Source organism: Bubalus bubalis, chromosome 11, assembly GCF_019923935.1.
Source record: "Bubalus bubalis isolate 160015118507 breed Murrah chromosome 11, NDDB_SH_1, whole genome shotgun sequence".
NCBI lineage: Eukaryota > Metazoa > Chordata > Mammalia > Artiodactyla > Bovidae > Bubalus > Bubalus bubalis.
The window spans coordinates 16,153,518-16,170,872 of record NC_059167.1 but is presented as its reverse complement, the minus strand read 5'-3'; the positions used below and the strand labels follow the sequence as shown (position 1 = coordinate 16,170,872).

The following is a 17,355-nucleotide window of genomic DNA, read 5'->3' as shown; positions in this document are numbered from 1 at the left end:
ATGAAAAATGTTGGCAAAATGCCAAGTAATCAAATAAAGACTGACTGACTACTTGGTTGGATGGGAGTTTGGCTTCACCCCAATTATAAGGTGTAGAGCTGGATAATACAGATGCTTCAGATGTTGCCCTACACTTAGGTTAAGTCAGTGTTTTGTAGATTTCCTGGCAATGCACATCATACAGTGTTAGAGAGCCCCAGGGTAAGGGGTTAGAGGAGGCTGGTTTCTGGGGGAACACCTCAACCCCAAAGCCAGCATTGCATCATCACCACAGGGAGGCCCCACGCTTTCAGGCTTTCTTGTTTCTGTTTCCATGTGGGTTCCTGCTGTTATCGTCTGGTGATACTTTGCTACGGTTTTGTTTTGTTTTGTTTTTTTTTGCTTTAATTTGCAAGCACACAATCTTAAGGAGATCAATTTAGAATGGAAAATGAAGTCTTAAAAAAGTACAAAGATAGCCCAAGTTCCTTCTCTTGCATGTGAATGTGATTTGATGATCATAGCAGTAAAAAATAATTTGGATGATGGGCATGCTCATAAAAGAGCATGTTAAAAATCTGAACCTCTAAAATCCACAGTGATAATAAAGCAGTGTTCATGGCCCTGTGCAAACAAGACCTTCTGGAATAAAAAGGTTGAGTGTCTGTGGGTCAGTGCCTCACAGCTGGGCCTGCCTTACAGAGGATGAGCTTGACACCAGGCTTTTATGTCTAGAATTTTTGCCCAGATTTTCCCCCCCATGGATTTGATGTACTTTAGTGTTGCTCCTCACTGACATTTGGTAGCTCTTTTATATTGAGGGCTGTTAAGGGCAGCTATTCTCTTAACCTATAAAATTATCAATTGCTCTTTTCTTTCTTTATTCTGTTAGTGATGCACCTCTGGACCTAAAGATTAAAGCCAGTATGATCTCAGATATGTTCACTGTTGTAGGTGAGTAGTATTCTTTTCTGAAGACTCATAAATGTGAAGTAGAGCATCCATTTTGTCAGACTCTATATGTGTTGCCAACTGGCAGTTCCTCAGCCATACTGAATGTTTTGTACTCAAAAATTATATTTTCAGGGAAGCGTTTATATGTTTCTACACCTCCTGGCTCCTTTCTGCCCTTAGGCTGAACCACAGCTAGGGCTGAGACCTAATTCCTGGAGCACAGGAATCATGAGCTGAGGAAGAGAATTAAGCAAAGATCTGGAGAAAATATATTTTACCCTGAGATGAGATAGTGAAACCCACTGAAGAGGCTTTGTTACCAAGGAGACTGGCTGTTTCTGCTATGCAGTCTTTACTGGTGTCAACACGATCTCTTCTGTAGTAGTTATAACTGAGCCAGGACAAGGAAAAAATCCCTTTGTGAGTAGATAAAACAAAACTTTGAGATGGAGATGGGCTGCCAAGAGGGTATGTTGTGGGTTTAGGGTTGTTGTTGTTGTTTTAAGTACCCCAAAAAACACATAATAAGACGCACTTGAACTAGCACTTGATGTACCAGCAAATGCTGTAAAACTTTGCTCCCCCTTTCTCCTTGGATGAGAATCTGCTTCTTTTTAGGAAATAAGTGAGATTAGCCCAAGCCTAATTTCTTAAGCCCTGGAAAATCTACAGTGCATATTTTGGAACTTGCCAGTAGTAGACCACTTTTCTTTTTTTTTTATTATTATTATTATTATTTTTTATATATTTTATTTTATTTTTTAACTTTACAATATTGTATTGGTTTTGCCATATATCAAAATGAATCTGCTACAGGTATACATGTGTTCCCCATCCTGAACCCTCCTCCCTCCTCCCTCCCCATACCATCCCTCTGGGTCGTCCCAGTGCACCAGCCCCAAGCATCCAGCATCATGCATCGAACCTGGACTGTCGACTCATTTCATATATGATATTATACATGTTTTAATGCCATTCTCCCAAATCATCCCACCCTCTCCCTCTCCCTTTTAGACATTCCAGAAGTGGATCCTATAACAGGACAAGACCCCTCACTTGCTTCTGGATTCTCCTGGTAGCAACCAACACTGTTATTTTCCAGTCACCATCCAGGAAGCCACTTTAAAATAATTTGTCTTTATTAACAACTGTGTGTTTTTAAGTGAACTTTTACTCTGAATGTCATCGAAAGTCTCCATCTCTTTGTCCATCAGAATCACATTTCGGTTCCCAACAGGGAAGGCTGACTAATCTGCATATTTTCCTTTCTTGTTCACTCCAGTCGTGATAGTTCAGAGTTCAAGTGGAGGATGTGTATGGGAGAGTCATGCCTAAACCTCTTCAAGATGGAGCTCTATCAGATTTATGGCAGTGAAACCGAGCTTGTCCGTCGAAAGGAAAGGTGCAGCTAAACCTTCTAATTTCTTAGCAGATGGCAGTTTTAATGTTTCCCATTCCCCATTCAGGGTTTGTGTGTCAAGATCCTGCCCAGCGGACATCAACCCGGCCAATTTACCCCACGTTTGACTCTTCCAGGCGAAACCCTTTCCAGAAACCTCAGGTAAGCAGTTCCAGCAGCAGAAAGCCCCAAGGAAGCTTATTGTAAAGTGGCAGCTGTTGTCAATAAGTGAGCTGAAGCACTATGATTAGAAGGTCACTTACAGCAGGAGAATTGGGGGACCATTCTAGGCAGGAGGCAGTTATATTCAGCCATGGCTAATAGCTTACACTTTTAATGCTTTCAAACCATGTTACTTTCTGCTTTTTGTCTTTCTTTTGGCTTCCTTTTTCATTATCTTTCTTTTTTCTTCCTCTCTCTTTTGAAAAATTGCTCCCAGTCTTTTCACATTGATATGCTCATGAATGAGGCACAGAGAGGGAGTCTGCAAATTTCTCGTCAGCACTCTGCTGCATTCTTTATGATCGTCAGGCTAGCTTTGCAGAGAAGATGCTCAATTGAAATAATATCTTCTCTACATGCGATTCTCTTCACAAGGACCCTCAGTGATCATGAGGTGCTGACTGAATTTAAATGAGCTAAATGTCTGCAGAGAGCTTGGCGGGTGTGTCTGAAACCTCATTTGACCCAATGTTGCTCCAGTCTTTGTGTACTCTGCATTTTTGTTCCAGGTAAACCAGTCAGCTGTCTGATGGTTTATCCATTCCATCATCTGATCAGTCCCTGCCCGTCTAGACCTGGCTACTTTCCACTTGTGTTTCTTTGCCTTTAACCTTTCTTCTTATCCAAAAGGTCCCCTTTCCTCCTCTCTTCCTATCTGGACTGATTACCTTACCTGCTCAGAAGTTTGGAGACCCTTTCTTATTAAATCCATTCCACTCTGTCATGGCCTTTTCTTTTCATTACAACATTATTTACCGGTTCTCAACTGCATTGTTTTGCCTTCGTTGATTTGTTGCCTTTAAATTGTCCAGTAGTCCTCTGTGAGACTGTAAGCTCTTTGAAGGCAGAAACAGCTGCTGTTTCTCCCCATTCCTCCTCTTTCCCTTATTTTTTCCCTACTGCGTTCATCCCACCTCCACTTTAGCCCTCCATTTCTCCCCTTTTCCCTGCCATTCCTCTTCTTTTTGTTTGCTGGTCTCATTTAGAGTACTGCTACTTCTGTTTGCTAAGCTTACATGCATTATTTATTCAGATAGCTTTTCATTAGAACAGGGTTTGAAACCTCAAAATGCCTCTGAGGATTGCAGAGTAAATAGGGCCAGGTATGATACACGAGTGCCATGACTGCAGTAAAGTGGGTAGTGCATGCTTCACATTAACAGGACAACTCTTTACTTCTGTGCTTTAGCTGATGACTCCTGTGAGTTGTCAGATATTCTCACTTTCTAGAGAAATCAGGAATCTTATTTTAAAATACTGACAACAAGTTTAATTTAAAAAATAATACTTTGCAGATGAAACATAGTATGTCGGTGAGGTGGATTTAGTTTGCGGGCTGCCTGTGACCTCTTGCTTTCCAATTATTCCCTATTAGTATCAGTGCTGTAGTATAGAACAAGGTGAACTATATTTTAAGGGGTATTAGATTAGAAGTGAAATCATGCAGCAGTGTTGTACTTGATCAGTTGTGTGTGTGTGTGTGTGTGTGTGTGTGCTCAGTCGCTTCAGTCGTATCCAACTCTTTGCGACCCCATGGACGGTAGCCCGCCAGGCTCCTCTGTCCATGGGATTCTCCAGGCAAGAAAACCGGAGTGGGTTGCCATGCCCTCCTCCAGGGGATCCTCCTGACCCAGGGATCGAACCCTCCCCTCTGGTGTCTCCAGCAGTGCAGGTGAATTCTTTATCCCTGAGCCACTGGGGAAGTCCTGATCAGTAGTACATTATAGGTCAAAGGGTTTTCTTTAACTTTTAACAGAAAAGTAGAGGGTTTAACCTAGGTGTACTAGGAAAACTGAATTGAGGCAATCACGCATGTTCCTTTAAATTGTTTTCTGCAGTATCTGTGAGTCATAGGATTGTGTATAAAATATTATGAATGTTTTTCTGCGGCTTTAACAGAGTTTCTGCAAGTTCCACTCTAGGAGTAGCTGTATGTCAATCTTGAATGAATTGACCCCTTTTCTTAGCTTGCCTGTCAGCTTTTATTGGTGACTTTGCAAATAGTGAAGAACCTACTCGCTGTGTGCTCTGCTAACTGGTAGGTAACAGCATGACTTTATCCATGAGCAGTCCACAGGGTAATTACTTAAAGGCTTAAGAAGCTGTAGATTAGTTCCATGTACTGTGTGAGACCATTTTACCAGGTGGACTAATACCTTCAGGATCTTCAGTACGTTACAGTGGGATTGAGTTCTCAGTGGTGAGAAGGTGAAGCTGGAATGATTATACCACAGGAGAATGCGGTGTGAAAAATAATAAATGCTCTAATCTTTCAAGTGCAAAATATAGGTCTTTGGCTTTTGTTCTCTGCTTGGAGATTATTTTTTTCTTTTTTATATTAGATGTAGGAGTTGGAAAATACAGGCATGTTAGGAGAAGATAAGGCTTTATTCCATTTTTCTGTCTTTTATAGCGTCCAGTATCTGCACAGTTTCAGTCATCAACCATCAAGCAGGTAAGTTCTGGATCATATGGAGAGTTCATTCAAACTTTTATCTCCATTCCCCAAATGGAAAGCCTTTTAGCTTCACCGTTTCACAGTATATATTTCATGCACCTGCTCCTTGAATAGTATAACAATGTAAAATAGAATAAGTGAAAATGAATGCTGAGATCTTTTCAGATGTAGTATATAAAAGTAGAGGTTGCAGGGATTTCTGAATCCTCTTTTTCTGATAGTGATCATGCTGTGATGGAGGCAGCTGAATCCAGATGATGAACACAGTTCAGAGGCATATCTATGGCTTTGACTAAAATATTCCAGAAAGGAAATATCATCGTTCACAAGTCACCTTTCATTTGTTCAGGTGTCTTATGAAACATACCCTTGTCAGGAGCTTAATGTTGGAAATGTTTTCACATTGGATATTGGGCTATATTTGTTTGTTTGTTTGTTTTTTAACAGAAGCCTTTTCTTATATGTAGTGATATGTAGTCATGAATCTTAGAAACGCTGCCATCATTACTATCTTAGTTACTACCTATAAAATAAAGACAGAATATTTGATCTCAGTCTCTGAATGATCAGCATGTGTCTTCCTTCTGTTCTTGTTAGCAGTATGTGAGATACACTGTTGCTTTCCTCTATGCAGATTTTTTTTAGCATCTTTTTGAAGTGATAGGGTAGTAGTGAGGGGACTGCTCCTGCTATTTGATACGTTGATGTGGAGGATGTAGATGTTCCCATTCATAAATGCGTCACTTGCAATTATTAATCCTTCAGTAAAAGGCTCCCGTATATATTTATTTTGGCGTTTGTACTCTCTGATACAGATTTTTTCAAGCTTGGAAGCTTGAATTGTAAGTTTCTAGCTATTATTTTTGATAAAGTGATTTACATGGTATATATGAATTCAAGAAATGGAAAAAAAAAAAGACCTGCTGTGTTGTCTAATATTTGGTAACTGATTAGCATAGTTTTGTAATACAAGTTTTGTTGTTTAACTGGTGGAATTCAAAACTCTGTAATGGTGTTTTGTATTTAGCAGGTACCTAAGTGTGCAAGCTCCTCTCCATGGCAAACAAAAAAACAGACAAAACCCAAGGCTGTTGCTTTCAAAGACCTTATACTCTACATATCTCTTGACCTAATCTCTTTAAGGAGAACATTAAAGTACTGTTTCATAGCCGTCTGAACTTGACTCCAAAGAAGTGTCTTTGATATGGAATTCTAATCTTAATGTCCCATTACCTGTTTTAATTCTGTTCTACCTCTATTGCTTGAATATTCATAAGTTGCAAACAACCTATGGACAAGCAAGGTCTCACTGTAGTGGTTAGGTATTTCAGCACGGCTCACATGATGCAAAGGCTTGTGACTTTATTGGGGCAGTCTTAAACGTATTGAATTCTTAACTCTTATTGTCCTTTGCAATGTTCTCCCGTGTCCCTGTCTTTCTGTTAATGAAACGCTTTCAAGTCTACAATAGTTTCATCAGAGCTAAGTGAAAAAAGAAAAGAAACTCTTAGCTCTGGCCATTTAGACTGTAAACATTTCTTTTTTTGGTGCTGTCAGATTGTTGAAGATACATTTTTTTACTTGTTGTCTGATAATTCCTTTTTAATCCATTATCTTTTTCTACATTTCTCCCTTCCCTTGAAGGCCTATGGTTTAATATTTTTCACTCAACAGAAATTATATTTTAGTGTTCCAAGGCAGGCAGTATTGTTTTGTGGAAGGAACAGGGACTTTGAGGTCAGATAGACCTGGGTTCGAATTTGAACTCTGCCAGTCACTAACTCTTAGACCTTCAGCAAGTTCGTTTATGTCTCAGGCTCACTTCCCTCATCCATCAAATGAGGGTGTGTGTTCAGTCGCTAAATTGTGTCTGACTCTTTGAGACCCCATGGACTGCAGCACACCAGGCTTACATGTCCTTCACTATCTCCCAGAGTTTGCTGAGATTCATGTCCACTGAGTCAGTGATGCTATCAAACCTTCTCATCCTCTGCCACCCTTTTCTCCTTCTGCCTTCAGTCTTTCCCAGCATCAGGGTCTTTTTCAATGAGTTAGTTGTTAGTTCTTTGCATCAGGTGGCCAAAGTATTGGAACTTCCGCTTCAGCATCAGTCCTTCCAATGAATATTCAGGGTTGATTTCCTTAAGAATTGACTGGTTTAATCTTGCAGTCCAAGGGACTCTCAAGAGGCTTCTCCCATTCCTTTCTTACCATAATTCCATTTGTGTTTTACACAAATTACATTACAAATGAGGGTAGTAATACACAAATGGAGTTATGCTGAGAAAGGAATGATCAAACATAGGGAAAATACTTGGGATAGTTTTGGACACACAGATAACCCTCAGAAGATTTAGTCCCCTTCACACTTTCAAGTCCTATTTTGATTTTCCTTTTTCCATTGTCAGTATCTGGTGTTATTTTGATATTCACTTATTTATAGTCATGTCTTTTCACATTTACTATCATCAAGAAATGCAAATCAACCCAATTAATTTATTATTCATCCTCCCAGACACCAATACGTATTCTAAATTCAATGCTTAATCAGTACCCAGTCACCTCCTAATTTGATTCACTGCTACTTATCTTACCTTATAGTTGTCTTTTAACTGTGTTCAGCTTTTATTTGGTGTATTTTATTATATCATGATACTGAGTCCTGATTGGAAATAAAACTAAAAGTAAAAATTCTATGAAATTTTCACAGATGCTTCTCTAACATCCAGAGACATTAAATATTTTTGTGCTTTTCCTCCTTTTTGTTCTTTTGTCCAAAAAATCAAAATTTTAAAGCATGTTTTAAAATAAAGCAGTCTCCGTACTACTATTCTTTATGAACCCATTAAACTCTAAATGTTTATGGATTTTTTTCTTTTAATATTTGTTCCATTATTTTACTAGGGATTCAAGTTAGACTTACCAGGCGGTAATCACCAGGAGCATACTTCTTACATTTTTGAAGATTGGTACCTCATTTGTTTTTTTCTAATCCTCTGGTACCTCCTCAGTTCTCCATGATTTTTCAAACATAATTGTAAGTGGTTTTGGTAAGTTTTTTTGTTTTTAAAGCCAGTTCTGTTAATAACAAGATGCATGTCTCTCAGACCTGCTGACTTAGGTTTATTGCACATTTTCAGATGCTACATGTCTCTTTCTTTTACTGTAACACACACCTACTTACTTGCTTTCTTTTCTCCCCCCCTAATTTCTCAGTAGTATACTTCCCGTTACCATTATATTTAAGACTTCTCTGTTAGCCATTTTTGGTCTATTTCCACCCAGATTTGTTCACATGTGGTCTTTTTTTGTTCATTTTCTTTCATTTGATAACAGTGATTCATTTCACTTCTTAAACTTGTCCTTCTTATTTTCTGGGTGGCAAGATGCATCACATATAAATTGATGTGTTTCTAATCCATGTGTTTTTAACACAGAATTCCAAACTTGGTAAAATTGCGTTGGGAGATTTTTTTATTCTCTGCATGTGTTCTCTTTCAAACAGATTTTTTTTTTAACCCCTCAATTTTGATATCTTTGAGGATGCCTCACCATTTTTTTATTTTCTGTGTTTGTCCAGTTCTCCTAACTGGTACTTTTCAGTTCTTCCCTAGCAACAAAAGTTAGCTGTGTACATGTTTCTTCCCTGGGTGTAGTTCTGTATCCTGAGTTGTACTAATGATATTTTAACAATTTAGATTCATGTTGCATGGCAGAATTCTTACTGTGACAGTTAAAAGTGTATCTGAGAACCCAGTAGTTTAAATCTTGTGTCATCTAGCAAGAGGCAGTGGTTCTTTTTGTGTTCAGAGGAGCCTTATTTCCTTAGTGTAGTCAGTCAATTCATTGGAGTATGTGGATTTATTCTATCTACTACCCGGAGAATGAAGCTGAGTTTTTGTGTCCAAAGTCAAAACCACAGAATGGCTTGCATTTAAACTATTTTGCTCTTATTTTTGACAATCCTGATGGCCTTTCAAGTCAGCCTTATTTCTTTTTTCTTTGCTTTTAATTTCTAAGTATCTCCTTGGTACTCATAAGCATTTTTCTTCTTTCTTTTTTTCTTTATTATCCTTTCTTCTCCCCTTTTTCTCTTACCTGTGTCTGTAATTCATTTGTTAAGGCTTCATTTCATTAATAAGTATTTGTAGGTCTAGAATAGTAATGCTTTGCTGTTCCTGTATAAATACATTTCTCTATGAACCAGCACAACAGATATTATGTAGATTAAAAAATTGCTCTCTAATTTCAAATTTATTGAAAAGATGAGGTTGGCAAAATATTTTTGACTTTCTAATCTGATTATTTTCCACTGGCTTCTCCAAAGACATAGGACACCTGGGTGGATGTTAGAGAAGCATCTGAGATACCTAGATTTTAGGAGCTACATCTTTTCACATTTCTCCCTCTCAGCCTTCTTCTTCTTCATTTTTGTTGTTTTTAATATTTATTTGGTTGTGCTGGGTCTTAATTGCGGCATGTGGGACATTTCCCAACCAGGGATCGAACCCAGGTCCCCTGCATTGGGAGCACAAAGTATTAGCCACTGGACCACCAGGGAAGCCCCCCTCAGCCTTCTTAATGGTTGACACTGAGATAAATGGGTGAAGAGATTAAAGGAGTTTCCAGCCACATTTTTTTTCTCTTGAAGTAGCATTGACCTTTTCTTTGCAGCCTTGTGGTATTTGTGGCAGTAAAATAAAGACCTTGGTTCATGGAAGTTAACAGCTGGAGCATTCATCTAACAAGCACCATTACCCCCTCCTTTGTCTAACCTCCCGAGTACCCCGACCAGGAGCACCTGCTTGAATTCCTACACACCCCACTCAGATAACATTCACACAGGCATGCCGTGGCTGGAGTTAGGATTGTGTACTGTGAGTATTGTGAATGCGGGTCGGTGACAACTCTGAAAATGACTGGGAATGTTTTGAGGTGCTCATTCTTTGTGGGAGCAGGCTTAGATGAGTAGAGGAAGGTTGCAGCAGCATCATAATAATCTCAATCTTTGGAAGCCAGCAATATCACTCTATCAGGAAGCAGTTCTACAGAAATGAAAATTAGGTCCTAGGAAAGCAAAAAAAAAAAAGTTTAAAAAGATAAAAAAAGAAAAATAAACAAAAAACAAGCAAAAAACCCCTAATAAAGACAAGAGGTTGAACAACAACAACAAAAAAGACAAAAAAGCAAAAAAAAAAATTTTTTAATTGGTGCTGCTCATCAGACGAGTGACTTGATCAGTAGTGACTTGATCCATGTTCATATAAATATGACGATTCCTTAAAACTATTCTGATAGGCAATAACTATTTCTTAAAATACTTTTATCAGTGACCTTGTAATACAGTTAATCAGCATTTTAAAGTAGCATTCTTTGTATTCTAAAATGCTTAATCTTTATTTTTATTTATATCATTAAAATGAATGCTTACTTCACATTCTCTTCTTTCATAATTTCAGAGGACTTTAAGATATCTTTAACTAGTGTGAGGTGATAAGGCAACTTGACTTTGGAGGTTTTACTGCCAGTGGCTTTTTGATCAAAGTCATGTTGTGACATGTGAGGTAGATAAGTCTTTTTAGCAAACAGTAAATAATGTGTGAAAATGACAGACGTCCTCAAGACACCCATTTAGTATTTTGGCTTTTCCAAATTATATGCTAAATAAGAACTCACACTTTAAAGATTTTTGAAAATGATTATATTGATTCCCTTCCTAAATTTTTAAACTTTTTTCTTAATTGCCCTGTAATCCCAACATGTGCTATGTAATGTATTTCCAGGGATTAGAAGGGAGTTGAATTTTTTTTCCAAAATCCTCTGCAAATTTTAATTCTAACCATGGTTGATCTGTGCGTCAGCACATTATTTATTTCTTAAAAAAATATTTATTGATCTCCTGCTTCATGCCAAGTAGTGTTCTAGATGCTAAAGATACCACAGGAAAAGCTAACGAGATAAAAGTTCCTGCCTTCACTATTGCTTGTATCTGCTGATTTCATGATTTTTCTTTCATGGATTTGCTTATCAGAAAATCTGTGTTTTATAACTCCATGCTGGTTTTAAAGATTAGTATATATTGGTCTCCCCTGCATCCAAAGATAAAGCCAATCATGGTTATTTATATACAGGTAGACGTTAGTCTGTATGCTACCATAACAAAATACCATAGACCAGGTGACTTAAACCACAGAAATCTATTTCTCACAGTTCTGACGGCTGGGAAGTTCCAGGTCAATGTGCTGGCAAGATAGGTTTTGCTCTGAGGCCTCTTCTTTTGGCTTGTAGATGGTCATCATCTTGCACTGTGCTCTTTGTGCATATTCAGGCAGAGAGAGAGAGAACAAGCTCCCTGGTGACTCTTGTTTACAAGGCATTTATCTCATTAGACCAGTGCCTCATTCTCACGTCCTCACCTACTTACCGCCGAAAAGCCATGTCTCCAAATACCATCACATTGTGTGGGTTAGAGCTTCAGCATGAATTTTGGGGCAACACAAACATTTAGTTTAACAATGAGTATTGTTGAGGAGCTTCTCTTGTAACTCAGTTGGTAAAGGATCTGCCTGCTGTGTGGGAGACCTGGGTTCAATTCCTGAGTCAAGAAGATCCCCTGGAAAAGGAAATGGCAGCCCACTTTAGTATTCTTGGCTGGAGAATTCCACGGACAAAGGAACCTGGCAGGATATAGTCCGTGGGGTTGTGAGTTGGACACGACTTAGCAACTAAACCACTGCCATTGAGTGTAGCTAAAAATGTCAAAAGTGAGTTGTGAAAAAGCCTTTCCATAGATGTACACAAAGAGGAAAATAAACAATAGTTTCTGACAGTAAGATTTCTTCTGTCTGGTCAGAGTTACTTCTTGGACTCTTAGAGAGACAAATTGCACCCCCATTTCTTGGATTATTCATTCCTTATTCCCACTTGGCTGACTTAACTTGGCTGATTTAGTTATCAGCCAAGTTATCAGTTTTTTTAAAATAATAGTTTATTTTCACGTTTCATACATCTGCCTTCCTTTGTTGCCTTTATATTTCTCTGCTCTCATAACATCACAATCACTTAAAACTTTCATTCTCCGACAACCTTCCTGATCATCATTCAGAAGCTGAAGTCACCCTGATCATCTTTGGGGATCTCATAAGGAGCATGACCGACTGGGGTGCCTCCTTGGAGTACCCAAGGCAGTCATCCTAGATACAAGTCTCTTGAAGTCCAGCAGCTACAGTGTTTCTCACGTCATAGCCTTGCTCACATTTCTTTTCTGCATCACTGATAACTCTCATCTCAATATTTCCCCCTCAAGTTCTGAAACATCCCACTGTCCAACTTTGTCATCGGTGACATAGCAGATTGCTTATTGTTTTTCTGTCTTATGTATCACTTTTCCTAGCTCTCCTTCCCGAGTGTTAAAAAGAATATAGTGACTTCCTGAAATAAACACATATCTAATCTTCAGTTCAGTTCAGTCGCTCAGTCGTGTCCAACTCTTTGTGACCCCATGAATCGCAGCACGCCAGGCCTTCCTGTCCATCACCAACTCCCGGAGTTTACCCAAACACATGTGCATCGAGTCAGTGATGCCATCTAGCCATCTCATCCTCTGTCGTCCTCTTCTCCTCCTGCCCCCCAATCCCTCCCAGCATCAGGGTCTTTTCCAATGAGTCAACTCTTCACATGAGGTGACCAAAGTATTGGAGTTTCAGCTTTAGCATCAGTCCTTCCAGTGAACACCCAGGACTGGTCTCCTTTAGGATGGACTGGCTGGATCTCCTTGCAGTCCAAGGGACTTGCAAGAGTCTTCTCCAGCACCACAGTTTAAAAGCATCAATTCTTTGGCACTCAGCTTTCTTCACAGTCCAATACTCACATCCATACATGACCACTGGAAAAACCATAGCCTTGACTAGATGGACTTTTGTTGGCAAAGTGATGTCTCTGCTTTTTAATATGCTGTCTAGGTTGGTCATAACTTTCCTTCCAAGGAGTAAGTGTCTTTTACTTTCATGGCTGCAGTCACCATCTGCAGTGATTTTTGGAGCCCCCAAAATTAAAGTCTGACACTGTTTCCACTGTTTCCCCATCTATTTCCCATGAAGTGATGGGACCAGATGCCATGATCTTCGTTTTCTGAATGTTGAACTTTAAGCCAGCTTTTTCACTCTCCACTTTCACTTTCATCAAGAGGCTTTTTAGTTCCTCTTTACTTTCTGCCCTAAGGGTGGTGTCATCTGCATATCTGAGGCTATTGATATTTCTCCCGGCAATCTTAATTCCAGCTTGTGCTTCTTCCAGCCCAGTGTTTCTCATGATAACTCTGCATATAAGTTAAATAAGCAGGGTGACAATATACAGCCTTGACGTACTCCTTTTCCTATTGGAACCAGTCTGTTGTTCCATGTCCAGTTCTAACTGTTGCTTCCTGACCTGCAAATAGGTTTCTCAAGAGGCAGGTCAGGTGGTCTGGTATTCCCATCTCTTGAAGAATTTTCCACAGTTTATTGTGATCCACACACTCAAAGGCTTTAGCATAGTCAATAAAGCAGAAATAGATGTTTTTCTGGAACTCTCTTGCTTTTTCCATGATCCAGCGGATGTTGGCAAGTTGATCTCTGGTTCCTCTGCCTTTCCTAAAACCAGCTTGAACATCAGGAAGTTCATGGTTCACGTATTGCTGAAGCCTGGCTTGGAGAATTTTGAGCATTACTTTACTAGTGTGTGAGATGAGTGCAGTTGTGCGGTAGTTTGAGCATTCTTTGGCATTGCCTTTCTAACCTTACATTGAAGTTATTTTCAGATTTTTTCCCCCATATCTTTCAAACTGTTAGATTTATGTCAAAACGAAGATTAGGAGTAAGTACTAGCTTAGGAAGCCATGTGAGTATCTTTCTTTTTTGTGTGTCTGTTTCAACCCATAGTGTTTTCGTTCTGTCCTTTTTTTCTCTTCTTTGAATTTACTAGCTTTCATCTGTTTGCCAGGATTTCAGGCTAAGAGATCTATTACAGAAAGTGGGCTTTGGATTTGAGCTTATACATATTATGAAACATAATGGTATTGAGGGACTGACTAGAGGGAAGTGAAGAAAGACGATGGCAATACGTTTTGTTTTTCTTTTTTCTCCTCCCTAGCGTTCCCGTCCACTCTCCGCCAGTGATGCGGAAATGAAAAACCTTGTGGGCTCAGCACGGGAGAAGGTGCCGGGGAAGTTAGGTGGCTCTGTGCTTGGTCTGTCAATGGAGGAGGTAAAGATGACTCCATCTCAGGCCTGTGTGGGTTAACATAGGGTTCAGTGAAAAATAGTGATTCATAATATTCATGACAGTCCTGTCTTACACTGAACATGGGAGATATAGCCTCTCAAAAACAGCATCTTAAAGGGAATTAATTTCTTCCTTCATGCTTCTTGCATATTCTCGGGTCATAACTCTGTCCTGTAACCACATGGATTACATTTATCAAAATAGGTGCTCATTTTATTTTCTCTTCCTCCATGTAGATCAAAGTTTTACGGAGGGTGAAGGAAGAGAATGATCGGAGAGGTGGATTTATTCGCATATTCCCCACATCAGAGACATGGGAAATATATGGGTGAGGTGACTACCTTTTTTTTTTTTTTTTTAATCTGTACTTCAGGTCCAGAGAATTGAATTAATTGTGACATAGTATCATCAGTGCTCTCTACTTGGTGCTTTTCTTATCTTAATTATTTGTAACAATAATGAATATTAGTCCACCAGAGAACTAAAGCTTTAATGATAATTTAATCTACTTGTGCATCATTCCTCCCTTTTTGCTAGTTCCCTGCTTCCTTCCTTACTAGCCCTCTAGCCCAGAGTTAGATACTGTCCTAAATTTTGTGGTTATTATTACCTTGATTTGAAAAAAATTTTTTTTACCTTCTGTTAAGTGTATGTAGACAATATACTGTTTATTTTTAATCATTGTTGAGATCAAGTTTTCATGCCATAAAATGCATCCATTTTATTTTAAGTTTGGTGATGAATTTTGACAAATATAGCTATCAATTTAATCACCACAATCAAGATATAGAACATTACGTTACCTCCAGATGGCCTCTCATGGCCCTTTACAGTCAGTGCCTCATTACCCTGAGCCTCCAATAGCTACTGATTTGCTTTTTATAGCACTATAGTTTTTCTAGAATTTTATACAAATAGAATCATACAGTATATATTTTTCAATGTCTGCATTCTTTTGTTTGGCATAACTTTGAGAATTGTCCATGTTGTGTGAAACAGTGGTAGTTCATTCCTTATCATTATTACATACCGTTTCATTGTATGAATATAGCACAGTTTGTTTATCTCCTCACCTTTGTGGAACATTTGGATTGTGTCCAGTTTGGGGCTGTTGTGAAGAAAGCTGCTGTTACGAACATTCATGCACAAGTCTCTGTGTGGATATATGATTTTGTGTTTCTTGAATAAATACCTAGGGGTGGAGTAGGTGGGTCATATGATAAGGGATAAGAGAAAGAACCATTTTACATTTACCAGTGATGCACTGGCGACCCACTCCAGTACTCTTGCCCGGAACATCCCGTGGACGGAGGAGCCTGGTAGGCTGCAGTCCATGGGGTCGCGAAGAGTTGGACACAACTGAGCGACTTCACTTTCACAGATTGGAAAAGGAAATGGCAACCCACTCCAGTGTTCTTGCCTGGAGAATCCCAGGGATGGGGGAGCCTGGTGGGCTGCCGTCCATGGGGTCGCACAGAGTCGGACACGACTGATGCGACTTAGCAGCAGCAGCAGCATGGGAGTTCCACTGACTTCCTGTCCTTGCTAGCAGCTGGTAAAATGTCAAGCTTTTTTAATTTTAGTCATTCTAGTGTGTGTGTGTTTGTGTGTGTGTGTGTGTGTAGTGTTTCTTTGTAGTTTTAATTTGTTTTTGTCTGATGAACAATGATATTGAGCATTCATGTGCTATTGGCCATTTTTGTATCTTTCTTTTTTCATTTAAAATTTTAAGATTTTTATTTTTTTATTTCTATGTTATAGAGGACTCTTAATATAAGTCCTTTCCCAGATATTTACATTGTGAATATTTTCTCCAAGTCTGTGGCTAGCCTTTTTGTTTATAACAGTGGCTTTCAAAATACAGAAGTTTTACATGTTAATGAAATCCAATTAACTAATTCTTTTTTAAGATTTTTGCATTTTGTGTTTTCTAAGGCTTTACCAACCCCAAGTTCACAAAGCCTTTTCTCTTTTGTTTTTTTCTAGAAGTTTTATAATTTTGGCTTTTATATTTAGGTCTATGATATGTATTGATTCAATTTTAGTGTATGGTGTGACATAAGGGTTGAAATTCCTTCCATATGGATGTCCATTTGTTCCAGCACCATTTTTTGAAATTACCTTATTGAATTTAACTTGGCATCTTTGTTGAAAATTAACTGAAATATATATGTATCTATTTCTAGACTTTATTCAGTTTCACTGATCTATGTGTTTGTCTTAATATCTGTAGCTTTATACTAAGTCTTGAAATTAGGTAGTGTAAGTCTTCCAACTTTGTTCTTTTTCACAAGTATTGTGACTATTTTGTGTCCTTTGTATTTCCAAAGAAAGTTTAGAATTTTTTTGTCAGTTTCTATGCTGACTTTTGGTTGGTATTACCTTGAACATATAGATTAATATTGGGAAAGTGGATATTTTAACAGTTATTGAATTTTCCAAATCCATAAACATGATATATCTCATTTCCCTATTTGTTTAGGACCTCTTTGCTTTCTTTCTCTTAGCAGTGTTTTATGGTTTTCAGTGTAAATCTTGAACACATTAAACTTACTGCTTAGTATTTCATGTACATGTTATTTTTAACAGCTTTGTTGAGTTATAATTGATATACAATAAGATTCGCATATTCAAAGTGTACTATTTCATAAAGTAACATATGTATAAATCCCTGAAACTACCCACCGCAGTCAACACAGTGAACATGTACATCACTCCCAACTGTCTCTTTGTCCCCCTTGGTGATTCCTCTCTCCTGTTCCTCCTTTCCCTGCCCTACCTGTCCCAGGTAGCTACTGATCTGCTTTCTGTCAATAAAGAGATATGTTCTTTTCCTAGGATTTCATATATGGAATTCTGTTGGTTGGCCTCTTACTTGCTGATCTTTCTTTTTATCTGGCAAGATTATTTTTTGATTCATACATGTTATAGCATGTATCAGTGGTTTGATCTCCTTTTATTGTTGAGTGGCATTTTGTTAACAGGCATATATCAGAATTTGTTTATCCTCTCCTCTGTGGATTAACATTTAGGTTCCTCCTAGTTTTTTGGTTATTGTAAAGAAAGGCTCTGTGAGCATCTG

General features: G+C 38.5%; 1 protein-coding gene across 16 annotated transcripts in view; it reads left to right on the top strand.

The window, feature by feature from the left end:
* Positions 1-17,355, top strand: part of TTLL5 (tubulin tyrosine ligase like 5) — a 315,903-nt gene that overhangs the window by 65,734 nt on the left and 232,814 nt on the right. For 13 of the 16 annotated variants that reach the window (XM_006052845.4, XM_025296474.3, XM_006052851.4 and 10 more), the window contains exons 14-18: positions 872-933; positions 2,400-2,494; positions 4,968-5,009; positions 14,142-14,255; positions 14,510-14,601. In XM_006052845.4, coding sequence (XP_006052907.4) covers positions 872-933; positions 2,400-2,494; positions 4,968-5,009; positions 14,142-14,255; positions 14,510-14,601 — 405 coding nt within the window. The remainder of the gene's footprint in view (positions 1-871; positions 934-2,399; positions 2,495-4,967; positions 5,010-14,141; positions 14,256-14,509; positions 14,602-17,355) is intronic. The other 3 variants (XM_006052853.4, XM_006052852.4, XM_006052848.4) reach the window with 1 other exon arrangement.